At 45.5% G+C, this 17,568-nt stretch overlaps 1 protein-coding gene across 1 annotated transcript in view; it reads left to right on the top strand.

Moving 5' to 3' along the window:
* The window catches only part of LOC8034427 (WD repeat-containing protein 43), a 40,186-nt gene extending 27,946 nt beyond the window's left edge, over positions 1-12,240 (top strand). Inside the window, exons 12-17 of the mRNA XM_042287555.1 lie at positions 4,089-4,207; positions 5,135-5,198; positions 6,540-6,653; positions 7,451-7,517; positions 10,505-10,560; positions 10,733-12,240. Of these exons, the coding sequence (XP_042143489.1) occupies positions 4,089-4,207; positions 5,135-5,198; positions 6,540-6,653; positions 7,451-7,517; positions 10,505-10,560; positions 10,733-10,849 (537 nt within the window). The 3' untranslated portion in view covers positions 10,850-12,240. The remainder of the gene's footprint in view (positions 1-4,088; positions 4,208-5,134; positions 5,199-6,539; positions 6,654-7,450; positions 7,518-10,504; positions 10,561-10,732) is intronic.
* Positions 12,241-17,568: the final 5,328 nt, after the last annotated feature.

Here is a 17,568-nt window from a genome sequence, read left to right as displayed (position 1 = left end):
AATGTCCCATATTTAGTGTGCGTGTATAACTGGCTCGACAGTTGATCCTTTCGGACCTGACACGCCCGGCGACAATGTTCTGAGCTCGCATGTTATTTCGACACGCGTCTCGCCTAAAATTTCGAATCTACAACAAAGGTGAGCTGGATATCCCTCAGTCTTCACCGCATGTAGCAAATGTAAGTGCGTACACTAAGTAATACTGAGGAATTTGGCACACCTTTTGTGGCTCCATACCGTGAGAGTGCATCTTCGTATGGTTGCAGTCTCGCTTTGCATGTGGCTTCTACCCTGTTTTTAACTGGGTTTCGTGCATTCGTTGTTTAGCTTAGATTTTTTCTTTGGTTTGTGTATAACGAGCCAGCTAACTAGGATAACCACAGTCGCCTACTGATTATTCGGACTTCGCTCGGACCGAAAAATCAGCAGATTAAAAAACTTGCCTTTATTACTTCCAAGTGGGCTTAAAGAAGCCGTAAATAGTGCCTTGGTTCAGGTTACACCTGCGTGCCTTGTTTAGGTTACGCCTCCGTTTCCGTTTGACAGCTTTCTGTTAGCTTGAGAATCGCTGCCTTCTTTTCTAGCATTATGGTCGAGTAGCAGAAGAACAGATGGGGCCATGATGTCCAAGCCAGCGTTGTTTGAACGAGATCAGAGGCGCAAATCCACGAGCGCAAAATGGCGACTGGCGACGCGAAGGAACGAAAAACAAAGCAAAATGATAATGCTGATGATGATGATGACGCGCAGCTAAATGGGAAAAAAAGGGCTAGCATAGCATCACCTAGCGGTAGGACTCAGGAGTGCTCAAGTAGCGCTGCCAAACCAAGCCAATCCATTGGCAGCCAACATAGAATTCAAAATGGCCGCTTCTCGATGGTGTTTTCCACTGATCGCTCGCAACGATTTTGTCCGAATAATCAAACTTTTGGACGTCAAGCTGTCCGAAACACGTGAATATACACTATTTCTATGGGGTAAGTCACGGTTCCACCTTAAGGTCTGAAATATAGAACAAGTCCGAATTATCGGAGTCTGAAAAAACGGTTGGCGACTGTACGAAACAATTGGTATGTTAAATGAAAGATTGTGAATGCAAACTTTGCCTCCTCTGTGTTTCTTGACCGGTGCAAACAAACAAAAGTTCTGGCACGGTTGTACAAGATACACATTTTCCAGTCAACTGCAAATTTTAGGACACTGCACAAAGCTCCTTGGTGTATATAAAACATGTGAAATAAATTATGAAAAGCAGCGGTGCCGCATTCTTTAATGTTGGGCACAACCAAGCAAACGTTATGTGCGGCCTGATTGCTGATGTAATTTGAGAAGTTTTTTTTTACATTCCACGTCACCTAAAAGTTTATAAAAAAAAACAACAGCCGAGCGCATGGCATTTGTTTTCAGAAAATATGTGTCGAACCGCGACACTGTCTGCAAGCAAGATTATGTTGTTTCTTTTCCCCACCACTTTCGATCTCTTCCCAGTCCAGACTCGGAATCTCCAAAGTTCTAAGTTTGAGACGTGAAAATAATGACAGAAGTATTTTGACGGGGGGACATAAAATTGTTCATGAAAATATTTTCACATCTTCAGGAAGTGGCATCACAGACGCCAAAATAACAATAAAAATTATTTTGAAAGTGTACAAAGAAATGGTAACTGCCTTTGGGTTAAGAAAATTTTTTAATTGCCCTATTGTTTATCTGTTGCCAACCACAGACTGAATGCTGAACTCTTGTGTGTTTAATAACGCTAATAATTTCCCAGCCTGAAAAGTACTTCCAGCATTGTATTCATTATACTCTGTAGTATCTAACCACATGTTATTAACACTGTGTAAAAAAAAAAAAAAAAGTTTTTTTTTTTTTCAAACAATGGTTAGAGATTTCTAATCATCTAAAGAAGTAATTGACTTACTAAAAAAATTATGAGGTGTTTGAAATCAGCACCAAAACGGAACAAGAATAGAAAGTTCCATTGTATTTTATGCATAGCTAAGGCAAGTACTTCCAAGACCAGCGTTTCCCTTTAAGTGAGAATTTATGAAAACGACAGGCTAGGTGTTTACAACTGTCAAGCGGAATCTGTTGGAATGCTAGGTACTTCCCCCCCATGGGGTCAGTCACGTGACCTTAAGGTTTCTGTTGTGGGGAAGTTAACTGCCTGGGGAGATAGCCACAGCCACCAGCAAACCGCCCCAGGGCCAATTTGTCGGACAATGCGGATATCTCTCCTGGTGGTTAAAATAACCGCACAAGGAATTTCGATATCGCTTGATCATTTTACAACTGCTAAGTAAGTGTACCGTTTATTTTTGTGTATAAAAGAATTGTGACCTGACAACACCAACAAAGCGAAGTCCCATGACCCCAAAAATTTTTATAGCGGGAATTTGTTCTTTTTTATTTAATTTAGTAAGTTTTTACTGGTGAATGTTTTTCTTGCCTATCAGATTTATCCAAGAACTCTGAAGCCGAAGGTGTGCTAGATTGCATCTGTTTCTACTCAAAGGGGGAAGAGAAGGAGGCAGGAGCATTGCAAATTTTGAGTACCACATGCTTTGAAGTTCTTGGTCGCTGACGTAGATACCGTGGTTGCCGTCGTGTCACCTCCATGCAGAAACCACGACTTGGGAAAAGCATTAACAATGTATTTAAAGGGAAACTGAAGCGGTTCTGTATTTGAGAAAAAAAACTTCAATGGCCTTCATTCGACCTCCAGGATCAGGAATATTAAGATTATTTTTCAATTTGGTGCACGGAGGCTTCAGGAATTATTTTTTAAAGTACTGCCGAAGCCCCTCCTTCCCGGGGCGTGACGTCACACTAGGAGTTTTCGGAATGTCTGCTCTCGCGCATCTTCAGCGCCTGTCAAAGCTATGCACGCGCACTCTTGCTATATTCAAAAAGGTCAGAAAGAGACTGCCGTAATTGCGGCAAAATATACCTGACGAGCTTGCCACTGCACGCACTGCCCACACGAGCGACACGCGCTTGGCGGCCCAAAGATCCTAGTATGACGTCACGACTGGTCGGAGGTTTTCCGCGTTTTCTCGCTTTTAGTTGCATCTTCAGGAAAAACGAATGGGATATTCAGATTCACGGGACAAAAATACGCCAGAATTCACCTCTAACTCGTTTTTTTCAAAAAGTGTTTCAGCTTCCCTTTAAGTTAGCTGCCGTCAATTATGGCAGGGGTTGTCAACCTCTTTTAAGTCTTAAGGAATCCTTAACCCTTGCACCTTTTGACGGTCTCGTGGTGAAGCAATTCAGAAGCTTAGACATTGTTAACACAATTAGTGGAGGATACGCTCGCTCTTATAACCCCCGAGGGCTCTGCTGGAACTTCATTAGTTACATAGCATTGTACGCAACATTTTGCACGCTGGAAAGCCCTGCACAGGGTACACTGACTGGTTCCCAGTTCCCCCTCCTACAAGCAGAACAGTCTACAAACCCCTTTGCCGACGCAGTGTGTACGGCAGTGCTAGGCACGCTTTCACCAGAGGCACTTTGTTTGTTTGAAGGGGGGTAGGGGGAAGGGAAGGAAGGAGGAGGGGAAAGAGGGGAGGAGGAGGAGAGGGAGGGAGTGAGTGAGTGAGTGAGTGAGTGGGAGTGATGATAGAATAAACGTTATATATCTTCTATCGTTTTTTAATTATTCATTTCTTTTATTGTTCCGAGGTAATAGAGGAACTCTCCTTGGAAGGTCCAAAGGTACGAAAGGCAAATCAGTCTCCTGACGGGATGTCATCCCTTTATATGTGGGCTTTGCCAAAGCTAATGCACCATAGCCACCTGAAAACTGCCTCAGCAAATAGGTATTTTTGTACTGTCTGGAGACTGTACTCTGTTTCACTTTACAACGTATTGTAGCAGACGGTACGAACCAAGTTAAGCCAGTCTAGCTCGTTGCTCCGCCTGGTTACATGACACGTTTGGAGCTACCGTCTGGCTCGGTGACTCGTAGCGTTTGTTGTAGTACGCCAGAAGGTGAGACATAGTAGGGCAGCGGTCTAGCACTTAAACAAAGCCCCCCCTCGGTCCGTGCGTCTCGTAAGAAGGGATTTGTCTCGTTGGAACAGAGCGTGCTCCAGCGGACGGACGACTCCCTGGTGCGCAACACGGTGCGGAGGCTGCCCCTGTCGAGCGTGCTGCCCCTGCTCAGGGAGCTGCACAAGCAGATGCACTGCCGGGGAAGCGGGTGAGTGATCCACGGGGGAGGAAAAGGCCTCGCGGGTATAGGCATCGTCGCAAAGGCCTCGCTGGCACGGGCCTTGCTGGTGAAGGCTTCGCAGGCAGAGGCATTGCTAGATCGACCTTGCCGGCAGAGGCCTCTCCGGCAAAAGCATGGTGGGGCGGCCTTGCCGGCATAGGATTTGTGGGCACATTGTTGCAAAGGCTTTACTGGCAGAGACTTTGCAGGCAGAGGCATTGTTGCGAAAGCCTTACTCTCTGAGGCCTTGCTGGTGAAGGCTTCACGGGCAGAGGCATTGTTGAGAAGGCCTTGCTATCAGAGGCTTCGTGAGCAGGTGCCTTGCTGGGAAGGCCTTGCTGGGGAAGGCCTTGTTGCCGAAGGCTTCGCGGGAAGGCCTTGCTGATATAGTGGAGCTATCTGAAGGTCCCTGCCTTTTTATGATCATGGTTGAAGAATGTGCGAGCCCATCGAAGACACTCCCCGCATCAGCCACTACTGCTAGCACGCCACCGCAAAGTAACAAAGCTCGATGCATGCATCAATGCAGGATGATGGAGCTTGACGCGTGCATGCCATGAGCACATGTGAAATCGGGTTATTGTGAAAGCCTGAATCATTGTGAAATCTAGACCAAGGTCTTCCCCCACCCAGGCAAGAACGACAGGAAGCACAGCTTATTGAGCTAGAGACAAAACAGGGTTAGAAACGCCGAGAAAATGTGTCAACCGAAAATGCCGCTCACCATCATTTCAGCTAATATCCAACTGCCCACTTAACACCCCTTGTGCAGAGGAGGCATGCGTGCTTCAGAGGTTGGATGGGATTTCTATCGAGCGTGTCTGATCACGACGGACTGTCGCGAGTAGCAAAAGGCGTGTGTCAGAGCTGTCTGGGCCACGATTCAGCCTCTGCAAATGTCCGTCACTGTTGCAGAGTGTACCCGTACATGAAGTGGACCAAGGCAGTGATCTCTATGCACACTTCATACCTTATGACGGTGAGTGTGTGCCCACCCCTCCTCCCATCAGTGTCGTAAGACAATATGAGCATTTTCTTCCCAGAGTTTTTCAAGTTCTGCATTCCATTACAACGTGCCCTGTTCCGAGGGGACAAGTGTCTCATACCTTTGAAACCTCATTTGGTTTTTCTTGAACATATGGGACATTTACACAAACACTATAGACCAGTTCCAATCATAGTGTACTATTACTGCACTTTGTCTCACCGTAACTTAACAAGCTATGAAGGCTGCGGTCCCAATGAGGAAATCGGTGCATCGGAGGGAAGTAAGTGACTACAGTAGGCTCGCAATAATTGGAGCCGGAATATTTCATGCTTCCGGCTAATTTAAACAAATTTCAAAATTTTGGTCGTCCCGCAATGTTTTTCATGTACTTATAAGCCGCTTAATTCAAACAGCATTTTCATGTAATTGAAATTTTTTGTTCTCGCAACCCCGTTGAGCGCGCTTCTTTCCAAGCATTGGCGTACTGCAGAGAAGCAACACTCGCGAAGCTCTCTCCCGCATCTGTTGCTTCTCCACAGTACACTGGCGCTCGGTAAGAAGCGCACTCGACGGGGCTAGTGGTCCACAGTCAACAACTTTTGATTTTGTTTTGAGGTGTCACATGCTGTCTAAGCTGTCCACGGTAGAAAACACTTATTAGATATGAGTAAAATTGTCTCATACATTTCACCAATGTTTCATGTGTGGCATACCCACCTATGATTGATAGGCCTGTGTAGAGAAAATAATCAAATATCTGCTTTTTTACCTGTAGCCACCCATATAGAAAATCATAATTTCATCTTGCATCGTATTTAGATGCACTTCTGATTATTCAAACGAAATTCGTGGCTTCCTGGAGTTTGTACTAGTGAGAGTCTATCGCATACTCTAACTCACCAGTTGCACGCAGTGCTCTCCAAGCCACCGGCAAGAAAGAGAGGGAATCTGCTTTTGGTACAAATTTTGAGTGAAGGGCTAATCCTCCAGAGGAACAAAAGTGATGTATGGGACGCACAAAAGGAGACTCTGGTAAGAGGAGAGTTCTCCTTCCCCTCTACTCCAACTGCCTAAGTTATGCTCTGGTCCCTGTACCTTTGGCAAGGACTGCCACGTGCTCTGCCTCTGTCGCTCCGATTGGCTCGAAGAAGCCGCGGCGTTCTCTGTGCCACGTTATGGTGAAACAAAGTACCGTTCTTTAACGTTCATAGTTCGAAGCGGTATGGCTGTCGGCGCTCCTGTGCCATAAAACCTGCACCCAGCAAACCCCCCTCCCATCGCTTTTGTGCCCTTTGCCGGAGAAAGCAGCGACGTTTCCCAATGACTGTGCAGTGCCACGAGGCGAGCGGCCTGCTGACGCCCCTGCTGGAGCTGCTGGAGGCACGCACAGAGGTCTTCGACAAGGTCTGCAGGCTCCGCGGCAGGGTGGACCTCATCATGGCACAGGTGGGTGGTGGCTGTCGACGAGGCATGCACACGCGCGAATGTGTGTGTAAGAGAATGCCGTGCCTGCGCAGAGGGATCTGGGTGAGACGAAATGCTTTTCCGCGTCGACGTGCCCCTGCGGTTACATTGTCATGGTTGTTAGTTTCCGTCTTTTTCTGTCGTGCGTTCAATTGTGTTTTGCCGACTGGCATTCTGTCCTGAAGGTTGGCTTTTCGTCACAAAAAAGGTGGTCCTAGGGGGCGGTCAGTGAAGGCCAACTTTCAGGGCAGTTTTTCGGCGCCACTCTGCGAGCAGCGACGGCAGCAAGCTCGTCTGTCGTCAACCGATCGATTGGATCCCGACAACCTGTTGTGGTCGACACAATGAAATAAAAGTGTCGGTTTGGGGAGAATATTGCCGTGTCAACCTTTTTATAGCCATTGGTTGTTGGCCATGAAAGTAAAAGGTGGTTCAAATGCAACCTGCTCCTTCTGAAGACGAGGACGACATGACTTTAGTTGTGAGGATGTCGCAAAAAGCTCAAGCACACGGCAATCGTCTCTTGGTCCGTTCCAAGTCACAGTCAGCTGTGACAGCGGTTTAGATACCACATCGAAAGGGTCATTTTAGGTGCTGTATTTTCAATGTCTAATGTTGCATGAATAGTCCCGAAGCTATGCTTTTCCTTCTCTATGGGAAATCAAGGGTGAGTCTTGATCATTGGCTGCAACCGCTTTCCGTCAATTTGACCACCGGACGATTTCTCACTGGCCGATCGAGAGGAATGGGCACTCGCCTAACGCCAGATACGCTCGCAGGTGACTGCTCGGCACGAGGACACGCTCAAAGCACTGCCCACGGAGCCCCTGTGCATCGTTCAGGACGGTGAGTAGTAAGCACACCCCGGGTTGTAGCACCTGGAATGTGTCTCCGTCTGCTTTGTTTACCATTCCCTCTTAAGCAATCTCTGGATTTCTGTGCGATGACATCGTAGAAGTGTCATGCTCTGCTTAAGGGGATACTGAACCGAAATTTCGGGCCCACAAAACAAAGCTGGACGAATAGGTGGGACGCTGCAAAACCCAAAAACATCACTCGAACAGCGATATCTTTAACGGATCGCCGTATTCTGGTGAGCCGAAGTGAGGAGGAGAGAACTGAGGCCGCTTCCCCTCAATCTCGAATTCTCCCGGAGGACAATGACATCAAAGACCTTGCTTGATCGCGCCCTTCTTTTCCAAATGTATGGCCATCCGTTTGATATATTGATGTATGAGTGATGTTTTGCAGTTCGTAGCATCCCGTTCAACGCTTCTGTGGCCTTGTTTTGAGAAATCCAAATTTCGGTTCAGTATCCCTTTTTAAACTAGATAGCAAAACGTATCCCTAAACAACCCAGGAAATGAAAGTGACGTCAACAGTGACATATTTCCTGCTCCCGGAGCTTGGACTGAAAGTTCAATACAGTTGACTCTCGTGAATTCAATCTTAACTCTTGTTATTGCGGAAAAATGACAGATTTTCAGTGCTTTCAGCAAATATTTTTTTTTCTCTGGAACTACTGGGCTCATTAGACATTGCTATTTATCAAACTGTAGGTTATTAGCTGGGCATTATAATTAAATAAACGGCAGTGTTATGAATGCAAACAGTTAAGAGAATTTATTTGTCAAATGAACAAAAAGTTGACAAAAAAAGCAAAAGCAAAAAACAAATGAGTGGCTATACTGAGCCAGAAAATTATTTTCACAATTTTGAAATATACAAACTGTTGCAAGTGGCCCTAGCCATCATTTCACTATCTTTCAGTCCTGTACGGCACGTTTTGTATTTTTCGTGGCCAGCCAAGTTAATGGTCCCGATAGCTGTGCCACTCACAAAAACAATCACGCGAAGGCAGGAAGCAAGGATAAACTTCGCATGTGGAGCAGAAGACGTTTGTTTTTGATTGTGATTTCGTCTTTTGATAGCAGAGCTTGCAGTTTCTTCTCTCCATTATTTTTGGTTGGCGGTGAGCGGGGATCTGGGGTGAGAACGGGATATGGCCTTGGTGCTGGTTCATCATACTCAAAGATCTGCTGAATTACCTCTTCGCTAAATGCCAGCTGGTCAGAGTAGGCACTTCTAGAAAGTTCAGGGACGTTTAGGTTCTCTTTTCGGTGTTCTTGGAAGAGTATGAAGCTATTTACGCATGCAATGTCCACACAATAAAAAAGCAGTGTCTTCCACCAACGCACGCATTGCAGAGAAACGCTTTCTTGGCATAATTTTTGGTGCGAGATGGCCTCTGAATATTCCTGTTGTTTTTCAGTATAAGTGCAGTAGCAGAACTTCAGCCATCCCGGTGTAGATGATAATCCCAATAAATTTCAGCATCTCCAGCGGAGTGACATTCCTCCAGGAGCTGTCACGTCGAGCGTATGTCTGCCGGTTCAAAATATGCATCCAGTCATATTTGTTTGTGTTCTCAGAGAAAGTCCTTACCACCTAGGCAGTGAAAAATAAAAGAAAAAAAATCCAGTGCTCTTGAGAACCGCCGCGAGTCGCTCCGCAGTACTGCGCCGACATGGACACCGGGCTGTCTCTTGGGGTGAAAACTGGATACAGAGCGATGCATTCGGAAAAATATCCTTGCCATACGCTGTCGATACTCTAAACATGCAAAAAATAACACTGTTGTCAATTATAAAGCCCGTGTTTGTATAACTGCAACGTGCAAGCTAAAACGAAATGCACCTGCGAGCTCCTATTGACATTCCAGGACATTGGGCTGGAGAGTCGCTATCAGAACTAAAATCTGACGGCCCCACATTGTTACTCGAGTCATCACTGCTGCTTGAGTCGTAAAAATCAGCAACAGAAGCGGCCGAACTGGTTGCTACAGCCTTACGCTTATGCGGTGTGAGCGGCGACCGCGGTGCCTTGGCTCCAGACTACGCTGTTACTTTCGGTTACAGTTTCGTTTTTTACAGCGCCGCCTCACGTCAGAAGATGGAAAACCAAACCGAAACTGATAGAGTAGATGTCTATAAGCAAACTAGGTGGCGCTGCCTGTCTCTCATGCGCCAATTTGTATTTTTCCAGACGCTTTGAAAGTCATCGTAACTCCGTGTCCGATTTCCTATGGCGCAGTACTGAAAGAGTTAACGGGGACCGAAAATTTGTTTGAATAAGTGAAGTTCAAATTACCGGGAGTTTCCTCCCATAGAGACGCATAGGATGGGACCTGCATGTTAGTTTGAATTATCTGCAAGTTTGAATTAATGAGTGTCGACTGTATTTTTCTTTTTGCTTAACGCCGGATTTTTGAAGTAGCTAATTGGGGGAAGGCGGTCCACCCACCCTCCTTACCCTCCTCACGAACCTTGTGCGGGGTAGGAGGTTGGGGGGGTGCATTTATTCATTTTCAGGAACCCTACAAAAGGACAAAGGGAGGCTTAAGAAGCAGTTGCTTTTGTTATATTCTCTTTCTCGAAGCCACTCAAAAATCCTACAAGGGGGCCTTTTCTCCCTTCCACTCTTCGCAACTAATATATGTTTTTCCCTCACGCTCAACCACCCCCTCCCATTCGCCCCATGCCTGTGCGCTAACTGTCTCTCTAAATCGTCCAGACGCATTCGCATAGATCCACCCGTTGCTGCCTGGTGAAGTTATAAAATGGGTTCCGTTCCACGGATTGTCCCGGATGACGTTTTGCGTGCTGGTTTGGACCGCCCTTAACAATTGTCCGCCGTTATCGTGACAGCGTCAAACACCGGTCAAAGACGCAATCTCGGCATTGTACCGGAGTACTATTGCAGCGTGACCCGTTGTGCTGTCGAAGGTACCAATGAGTGGATGTGTGCTGACGCCTATTATCCCATCAATGCAGAGTCGTCGGACGACGAGGACATGGACCAGGACGGCCGTGGATCTCCAGAAGTACAGGTAAGTTAGCCCCGTCCTCGGTTGATTCGGCAGCAGCAGTTGTCGGGATGCCCGTGCACGTTCGAAGGTTTTAGCAGTGTAACCGCGGCTTTGAGGCAACTTGGAACTGCCCGATTGTGGTCCGTAGGCAAAAGGTCCCAGTCACGTGGCGTCTCATTCTTTTCCTTTGCAGAACATGTGGGAGATGTGGGAGGAGGACAGAAGCGAAGCGAGCGAAGAAGTGGAAGGCACGGGCGAGGAGGACTCCGCGGAAGAAGAAGAGGCGGCCGAAGACTCGGACGCAGCATAGGATGTTTCGTCGAACGCGCTCGACCGTCACCCCTGTACAGGCAGAACGAGACATCCACGTGCAGAAGACCGCCACTCAGCAAAATGTCGCCTTCCTTTCTAAACCTCGCTGTGGAAGGAAGGGACGGGAAAACAGAGAGGCAATGCCTGGTGGCGAGGCTTCCATTATGCGATTTGTTGGAAGGGGTGGGTGTCACGAACTTGCTGACTGCCACAATTGGCCAGTGGCACGCGGCAATTGGTCGGCGCCAAAGTCATGCTTGGCGCTGGCCAATCGCTGCGGTCAGCAACGTCGCCGGCTGTCTCTCCGAGCGTCCAACTCGGAGCCCCAGGTTCGACTTTTTCTAGCTCTTAACGCAAAGTTCGACCGAAGTTTGACTATTACGCGCACGCGCGGAAATTGAGAAAAAGCTAAACCGTGAAAAGTTACGTTATGTTTCTGTTCTTACATAATTGTTGCTAATCGTTTTCTGAGATTTACAGCAAACTGGTGCGCAGGCTCTCTAACGTTTCTAGCTTGGGAAATCACAATTTCTGTCGATAAACTGAAAGATCAATTACTTTTCTGTAAAATTTTTTTTACTTTTTGCGTATAAGTTGAGCAACAGTTTGGGAGAGTCTAACTTCGTCGAGTTTCAACAAAGGTTGGAAGGTTTGGCGTATTAGTCGAACCTTGAGGTTGAACAAAATTTTGTGACATCCTTCATCTCGCTAGTTGTGCACAGGGTTACCAAAGGTGCAGGGGCGAGAGCATAACCCAAGCAGTTGGGGAGGAGAGGAACTCCCATCTTACCCGGTCCACCATATTTTGTGTATCCCAGACAGTGCTGTTCTCCCCCTCGGAGATTAGCCCGTCACTTAAAATCCTTACATGAGCGGCTTTCCTCCTCCTTCCGCCCGTTTGTTTCGACAGTACTGCACGCAACTAGCGAGATAGACTATAATTGGGAGGTTGCAGGTCGCACAAAATTAGTCTCGGCATGTCTGCTTTGCAATGTCCTCGTCACAACCTTCCGTCATAGTGCCATCCGTATTTTTTCCGGGTATTTGGGGTAGATGCAAGTTGTTTCCTGGGCACATACTTTTTCTGCCCATCTGCCTTTCTCGCCTTTGCCTCGGAGGGCAACATGCTTAAACAGCCCTGGGATTTTTAAAGTTGACGCACAGCATGGTTTTTCATTGCATACTTCACATTTTTGCTGCTTTGTTGCAGAAGGAATGTGTTCTGAAGATGGCTAAGGGGTTTGGAACTTCTTTTTCATACTGTCGAGGAAGGAGGAGTTAAATTTTGGAGTCAAAAGGGACGGTGCACAGGTGGTGAAGTGTACAGAACATTCTGAACCGTGTAAAAATGCCAGTGACAAAACGATTAAAAAAAAACTCTTTGCAGTGCTTTGTTGCGTGTTTATTTTTTAGTGACCATACTGTTGCTTCATCTGAAAACCACTATATTGTGATTTTTTTTTATGCTCTGAGAGGTTTTTTGAAAAAGTCGTGAAAGCTATAAAACTTAGCCTGTGCAGGCGAGTTGTACGGCCAGGGGGACATAGTATTGCGGTCTAATCGTCTGTGTTGGTTTCAATTAAAAACTTGCAGAATGCCATCAAAACCCACCAAATCAGTCAGTTGTAGAAAGATTCGGTGTGCATATTTTCAATTGGGGTGACCACCCGTCCCGCGACTCGCGTGACTGTCCCGTATTGAGGGCTATTGTCCCACATCCTGCAAGAAATGCAAATATGTTCAAACTGTCCCGCATTTCACTCTCGTAAATATGGTGACCAAGATGTTTTGGTGGCGCCGCCTTGCGGGTGCTTTCCTGTGACGGAGCTTTTAGGATGCAAGCGGACGATGTGCTTTTTCAAAGCACAGAGTGGCTTTGGTACTTCGCGTCTATGCTTATTGGAAACGATTTATTTTAAGAAACGGTACAATGTTTTTGTGAGTTATCTTCCTAATGAATAACAGCGCCTTAAAATTTCTTTTCATATTAAAAAGAAAAAAAAAAAGAATCAAATGTTCAAAAACAAGTCTGGAGCTTGCACAGCGTGCGTCGGGGTTTTTCACAGCTTCTCGGATTCTTTTTTTTTTTTTTTTTTTTTTTCGGATCGGGAGAGTTTTGTTGAAAAAAGCTTTGCATTGACCAGAGTAAATGACGTGCTGTTATCTTAGCTGTGCACGCACGCACAGTTGTGTTGCAAAGCGCCGCCCACTTGTCTTTGCTACATTGAGCTTGCCGATACTGACGCTTCTATCCAAGTGTGGCTTGACAGTTGCTGACGAGCAAATGCTTATCAGAAACTGACGCTTAGCTCCTCCTGCATCGAATACATGGCAAAGAAGTTTGTCACATTGCGACGTCTGCTCCAAAGAAAAGCAGAAATGTTCATAACTTCTTAAATTGTCGGACAAATGGCCCGGCAAATTCAGGCGAATTTTTTACTAAGAATTGTGTACAAATTTAAAATCGCCCGCTAAGAAGCGCATTATCGATTATGTGCATTTCGGTCCGCAAAATTAAACATGCAAGTCATGGCACGTGTATGCCTCTTTTTTTTTTTTTAAGCTGAAGTGTCACCGTCTTACTAGATTTACGACTTGATTGCCAGGTGATTCGCACGTTTCGCGTCAACCGGGCGAATAAGCAGGCGAGACGATTTGCAATTTTCCCAAGCGCCCGGCCCGCGCGCGATGAATTGTGGGGGAGACTGTCCCTTGCCTGGCCGCTCTGCTTTGAGACCGCATTATTCCTGTTTTTCGATTCCATTACCTATTTTATCTATTCCAGTGTATTTTTTATTGCTTCTAAGTGTTCCTATTCTCTTCTGCGCGTGATATTTCTTGTACATATATAGTAGTTGTGTCTTTATTTCACCTTTTTCGACGGGAGTGCCGACGGACAACACGCCGCTTCGCGCGTCGTTCCCCGGGTGAGTTTATGGGGGTTAGAGGAAGTTTATGAACACGCACGCCATGAACCGAGGCTCTGTTAACATATCCAATATCCTTTGCAGTTTATACACCTGCAAAACGTATTCCATCAATTAGACTAAAATAATTTTCGCTCCCAGTGATATTTTTTATGCAAAATATGGTACGAAATGTGTCGAAGTTGAAAGCATAAAAAGCAACTGCAGCAGAACTTGGAGCATCAAATGGAAAAAGGAAACAGTGAATCTTTTTGGGTTATTGTTTCCTGTCAACTCTTGCTTTTGTCAACATGGTCCTATACACTTTTTTAACATTATGTTCTTTTTCGACCATTGTGAGTTGCAGGCTTTTTGTGGCTGTCTTCACCAAAAACAAAAGTCCACAGCAACCATTTCGCAGTAACTGACTTGAAAATATTAACAATATCCTATATTTAAAGCAATTTGTTTTTTAATAGTTTGGCACCAAGGGGAGAGGGAGAGGCACAACAGAGCATACGTGTCGGTTCTCATGCAAAACGGTCGTTTACCGCAATGCTTGGGTACCATTGCGATTCACACGGTTAACAGCGACCTCCGCGCTTCCCCGTGCCCCGTTGTTCTGCAGCACCATGAGTTGCGGAGTGAATCTTACGACAGTATGAAATACGGGACGTTTTAAAGATTTGGGAATTCCTTGCGCGACGCGGGACACGAGCCCTCAATGCGGGACAGTTTTGGGAATCAGTTGACGATGGAGTGGACTGGTATGGTTTCGGTTTCGATCGAACAGCCGTCATCTCCGGACGAAGCATGCATGCACAACTGCGAACCTGCTGAGGTTGCCCTCAAGTGCATGCGAACATGATTGCACGACAGAGGCACCAGCCGGGACGCTTGCAATCGATTGTTCTACGTTCGCTTACTTGCGACGAAAATCTGGCACGTCGGGAATCAGTAAAACGATGGCAAGCGGATTTTCGGAATTGCTCGGCAATGCCTACAGCATTGTACACTTGTCTCAGCAGTAAAAACACAAGCAGCGAGTTCCGTCACAACACGTCACATCAGAATACAACACAACACAAAATGCCTTTTTTTTTTTTTTTTTTTTTTTTTTTTGTACGTCACTTAGAACAAATATTTTTATATTTCTAAGAATATCTGCTTCAAAAGCCACTTTTGCTGCTCCCAAACACTGCTTTTGGCTGCTCCAAACGCCACATTTTCTGCTCCAAAACAGTGTTTTGGCTGCTTCGAAAGTGTTCCAAAATGGCATAGGCCAATCGCATCAATGGTTTCTTCAAAGGTGTATTTCACAGGTCTGGGTTTACCTTTTAAAATTACAAAGCGTAGCTTTCTAAATGCAAAAACTAGGAAAAAGAAAAAAACTTGTCAGGGTCGACGCCAACGACCTAATCGAGTGGCGGGGTGCGTTTGATGCACATATTGACAGCTGGCGTCGGTGGCAGTGTAGGAATAAAGCCGTCGAAAGGTCTAGCCGACCAGCGAAAGAAAGCAGACGACGCGCTGACGAATTCCGTCGGCTGCGCTAGAGCGCAGTCGTTATGCAACCGCGTAATTTTAGTTCAAGTTTTGCCTTCATTCTCCGCATTTATTTTTAAACCAAAGGTGCATTACAAAAAGATTATGTTCATTTTAACAGACCACGGTTGTTGCGCTCGAGCAGTCTCGATTAGAGCCAGAGTTGCGCGTTTGTTTGCCACGTGCCGCCGCGCCACTATTCGCCGAGATCCGATCACGTGAAGAGCAGACTGAAATGTCGTGCAGGAAAGTAGACGTTGCACGCGCCGCGGCGTACGTTCCCCTGCCTTTGAGCGTGGCGGTGGCGCCGATATTCGCCGAATCCAGTCATATGAGGAGCAGGCTCCAAATGCCGTGCAGGAAAGACGGCGCTACGGGGAAGAACGCACAACTCTTGCTAACTATAATCTCGATAAGGAGGTAGCGTCATCTATCACTATTCATTCTACTAACGCTGCTAATTCATTCTTCACTAACGTCATCTGTACTCGATCTTGGTCACGACGCCGTCGAGTCAATCTGGTGCACAGCCACTTTAACTGATCATTCTTCGTGTGTTGTTGGGACGTTTTACTGACCACCAAACTCGGATTCTGGCACATTGCAGCTACTGTACGATATTGTCTCCGAGGCCTCTGGCCAAAGTATTTTGCTAGCGGGATATTTTAACTTGCCAGACCTAGACTGGCAAGACGGCACTTGTGTAAACAAGGTTAATAGCCGCGTCAACCTTGAAATGAAAAGCATAGCGGACATTTTCGGATTGTTACAGTACGTGAAGGAGCCAACTCGGGATGATACTATTCTAGACCTCTTTTTTTGTTGCTCACCAAATCTCGTTAGTACGGTAGACGTCATTCCAGGTATTAGTGATCATCTCGCGGTCGTTGCAGGCATAAACACTAAAACTAATCGGTTGAAGTCGTGTGCATCAAGAAGAGTTTTTTTCCTTGAGAAAAGTAATTACTATAGTATTTCCAGTGAACTTTTTGACCACTTACGTGTTTTTGAGTGTCTGTCTGAGGATTATAATGTGCACGCATTATGGTCGTTTTTTTTTAAAAAGAATTTACTTGAACTTGCGAATAAGTATATCCCAAGCATAGATTCAACAATGCTTAAAAAACGAAAAAAAAACACAAAACAAACATGGGTGACTTTACGTGTCTTTGGAATAATTAAAAAACGTAGGCGAGCATTTGATAGATTAAAAAAAAAAAAACCGAAAGTAATAATCACTTAGAGAAACTTGCTGAGGTAACTCGGGAATGCAAGTTGAGCATAAAGGAAAATTATTTTTGTAGACTCAATAATAGGATGAAAACAAATTCTAAAATGTTTTGGCAATACTTAAAGGGATGCGGCACCAATTTTGCAGGAATAAACGAAATTACCTATAATCAGCAGGTAATTGTAGATGATGCAGAAAAAGCTTCGTGTCTAAATAATTACTTTCAATCTGTTTTCTTACCCAAATACAACCGTAATTGTTTTTCACCCGTGAGCACTGTCCCAATAATGCAGCCAGTAGAACTAAGCGTGAGTGGTATTGAAGTTCTACTAAACAGCATCGACGAAATTAACTAAGGCAAATGTCCCATATGACATATCTCCTCGTGTGCTCATCCGATTTCGCTCTATCTTTATTTAATTTATGCGAAGTCACTTTCTGGGGGTCTTTTGCCAAACGACTGGAAGACCGCTCACGTAGTTCCCATTCACAAAGATGGTTCCTGGAAAGATTTCGAAAACTACAGGCCTAGTTCATTAACCTCCATCTCATGCAAGGCTATAGAACATATTTATATACTGAAATAATAAATCACATGACAAAAAACAATCTATTATCTAAAGAACAGCACGGTTTCCGTAAAGGCTTATCTTGCACCACGCAACTTGTCAAATATTATCATGATTTGTCATCTGATGTTGATGGGGGATGCCAAACAGATTGTATATTCCTAGATTTTCGCACGGCTTTCGATACCGTTTCGCATTCATTTCTGCTCAATAAACTTAAGATGTTAAATATAGACTTGACGGTACTAAGATGGATCGAAAATTATTTACTAGAGCGTTGTCAGTGTGTATTAGTGAATGGTAAAAGTTCGGCATACGTTAATGTTACATCGGGAGTCCCACAGTGCTCTCTCTGTCTTAGGCCCGCTTTTGTTCTTAATATATATCAGTGATATTTGCTTGGGTATTTCATCATGTGTTAGGTTGTTGGCCGATGATTGCGTGTTGTACAGAAAAATTAGTAACA

The sequence above is a fragment of the Ixodes scapularis genome, unplaced genomic scaffold, assembly GCF_016920785.2.
Source record: "Ixodes scapularis isolate PalLabHiFi unplaced genomic scaffold, ASM1692078v2 PGA_scaffold10__122_contigs__length_95168666, whole genome shotgun sequence".
NCBI lineage: Eukaryota > Metazoa > Arthropoda > Arachnida > Ixodida > Ixodidae > Ixodes > Ixodes scapularis.
The sequence above is the reverse complement of the archived record's forward strand: the minus strand, read 5'-3'. Positions and strand labels throughout refer to the sequence as shown.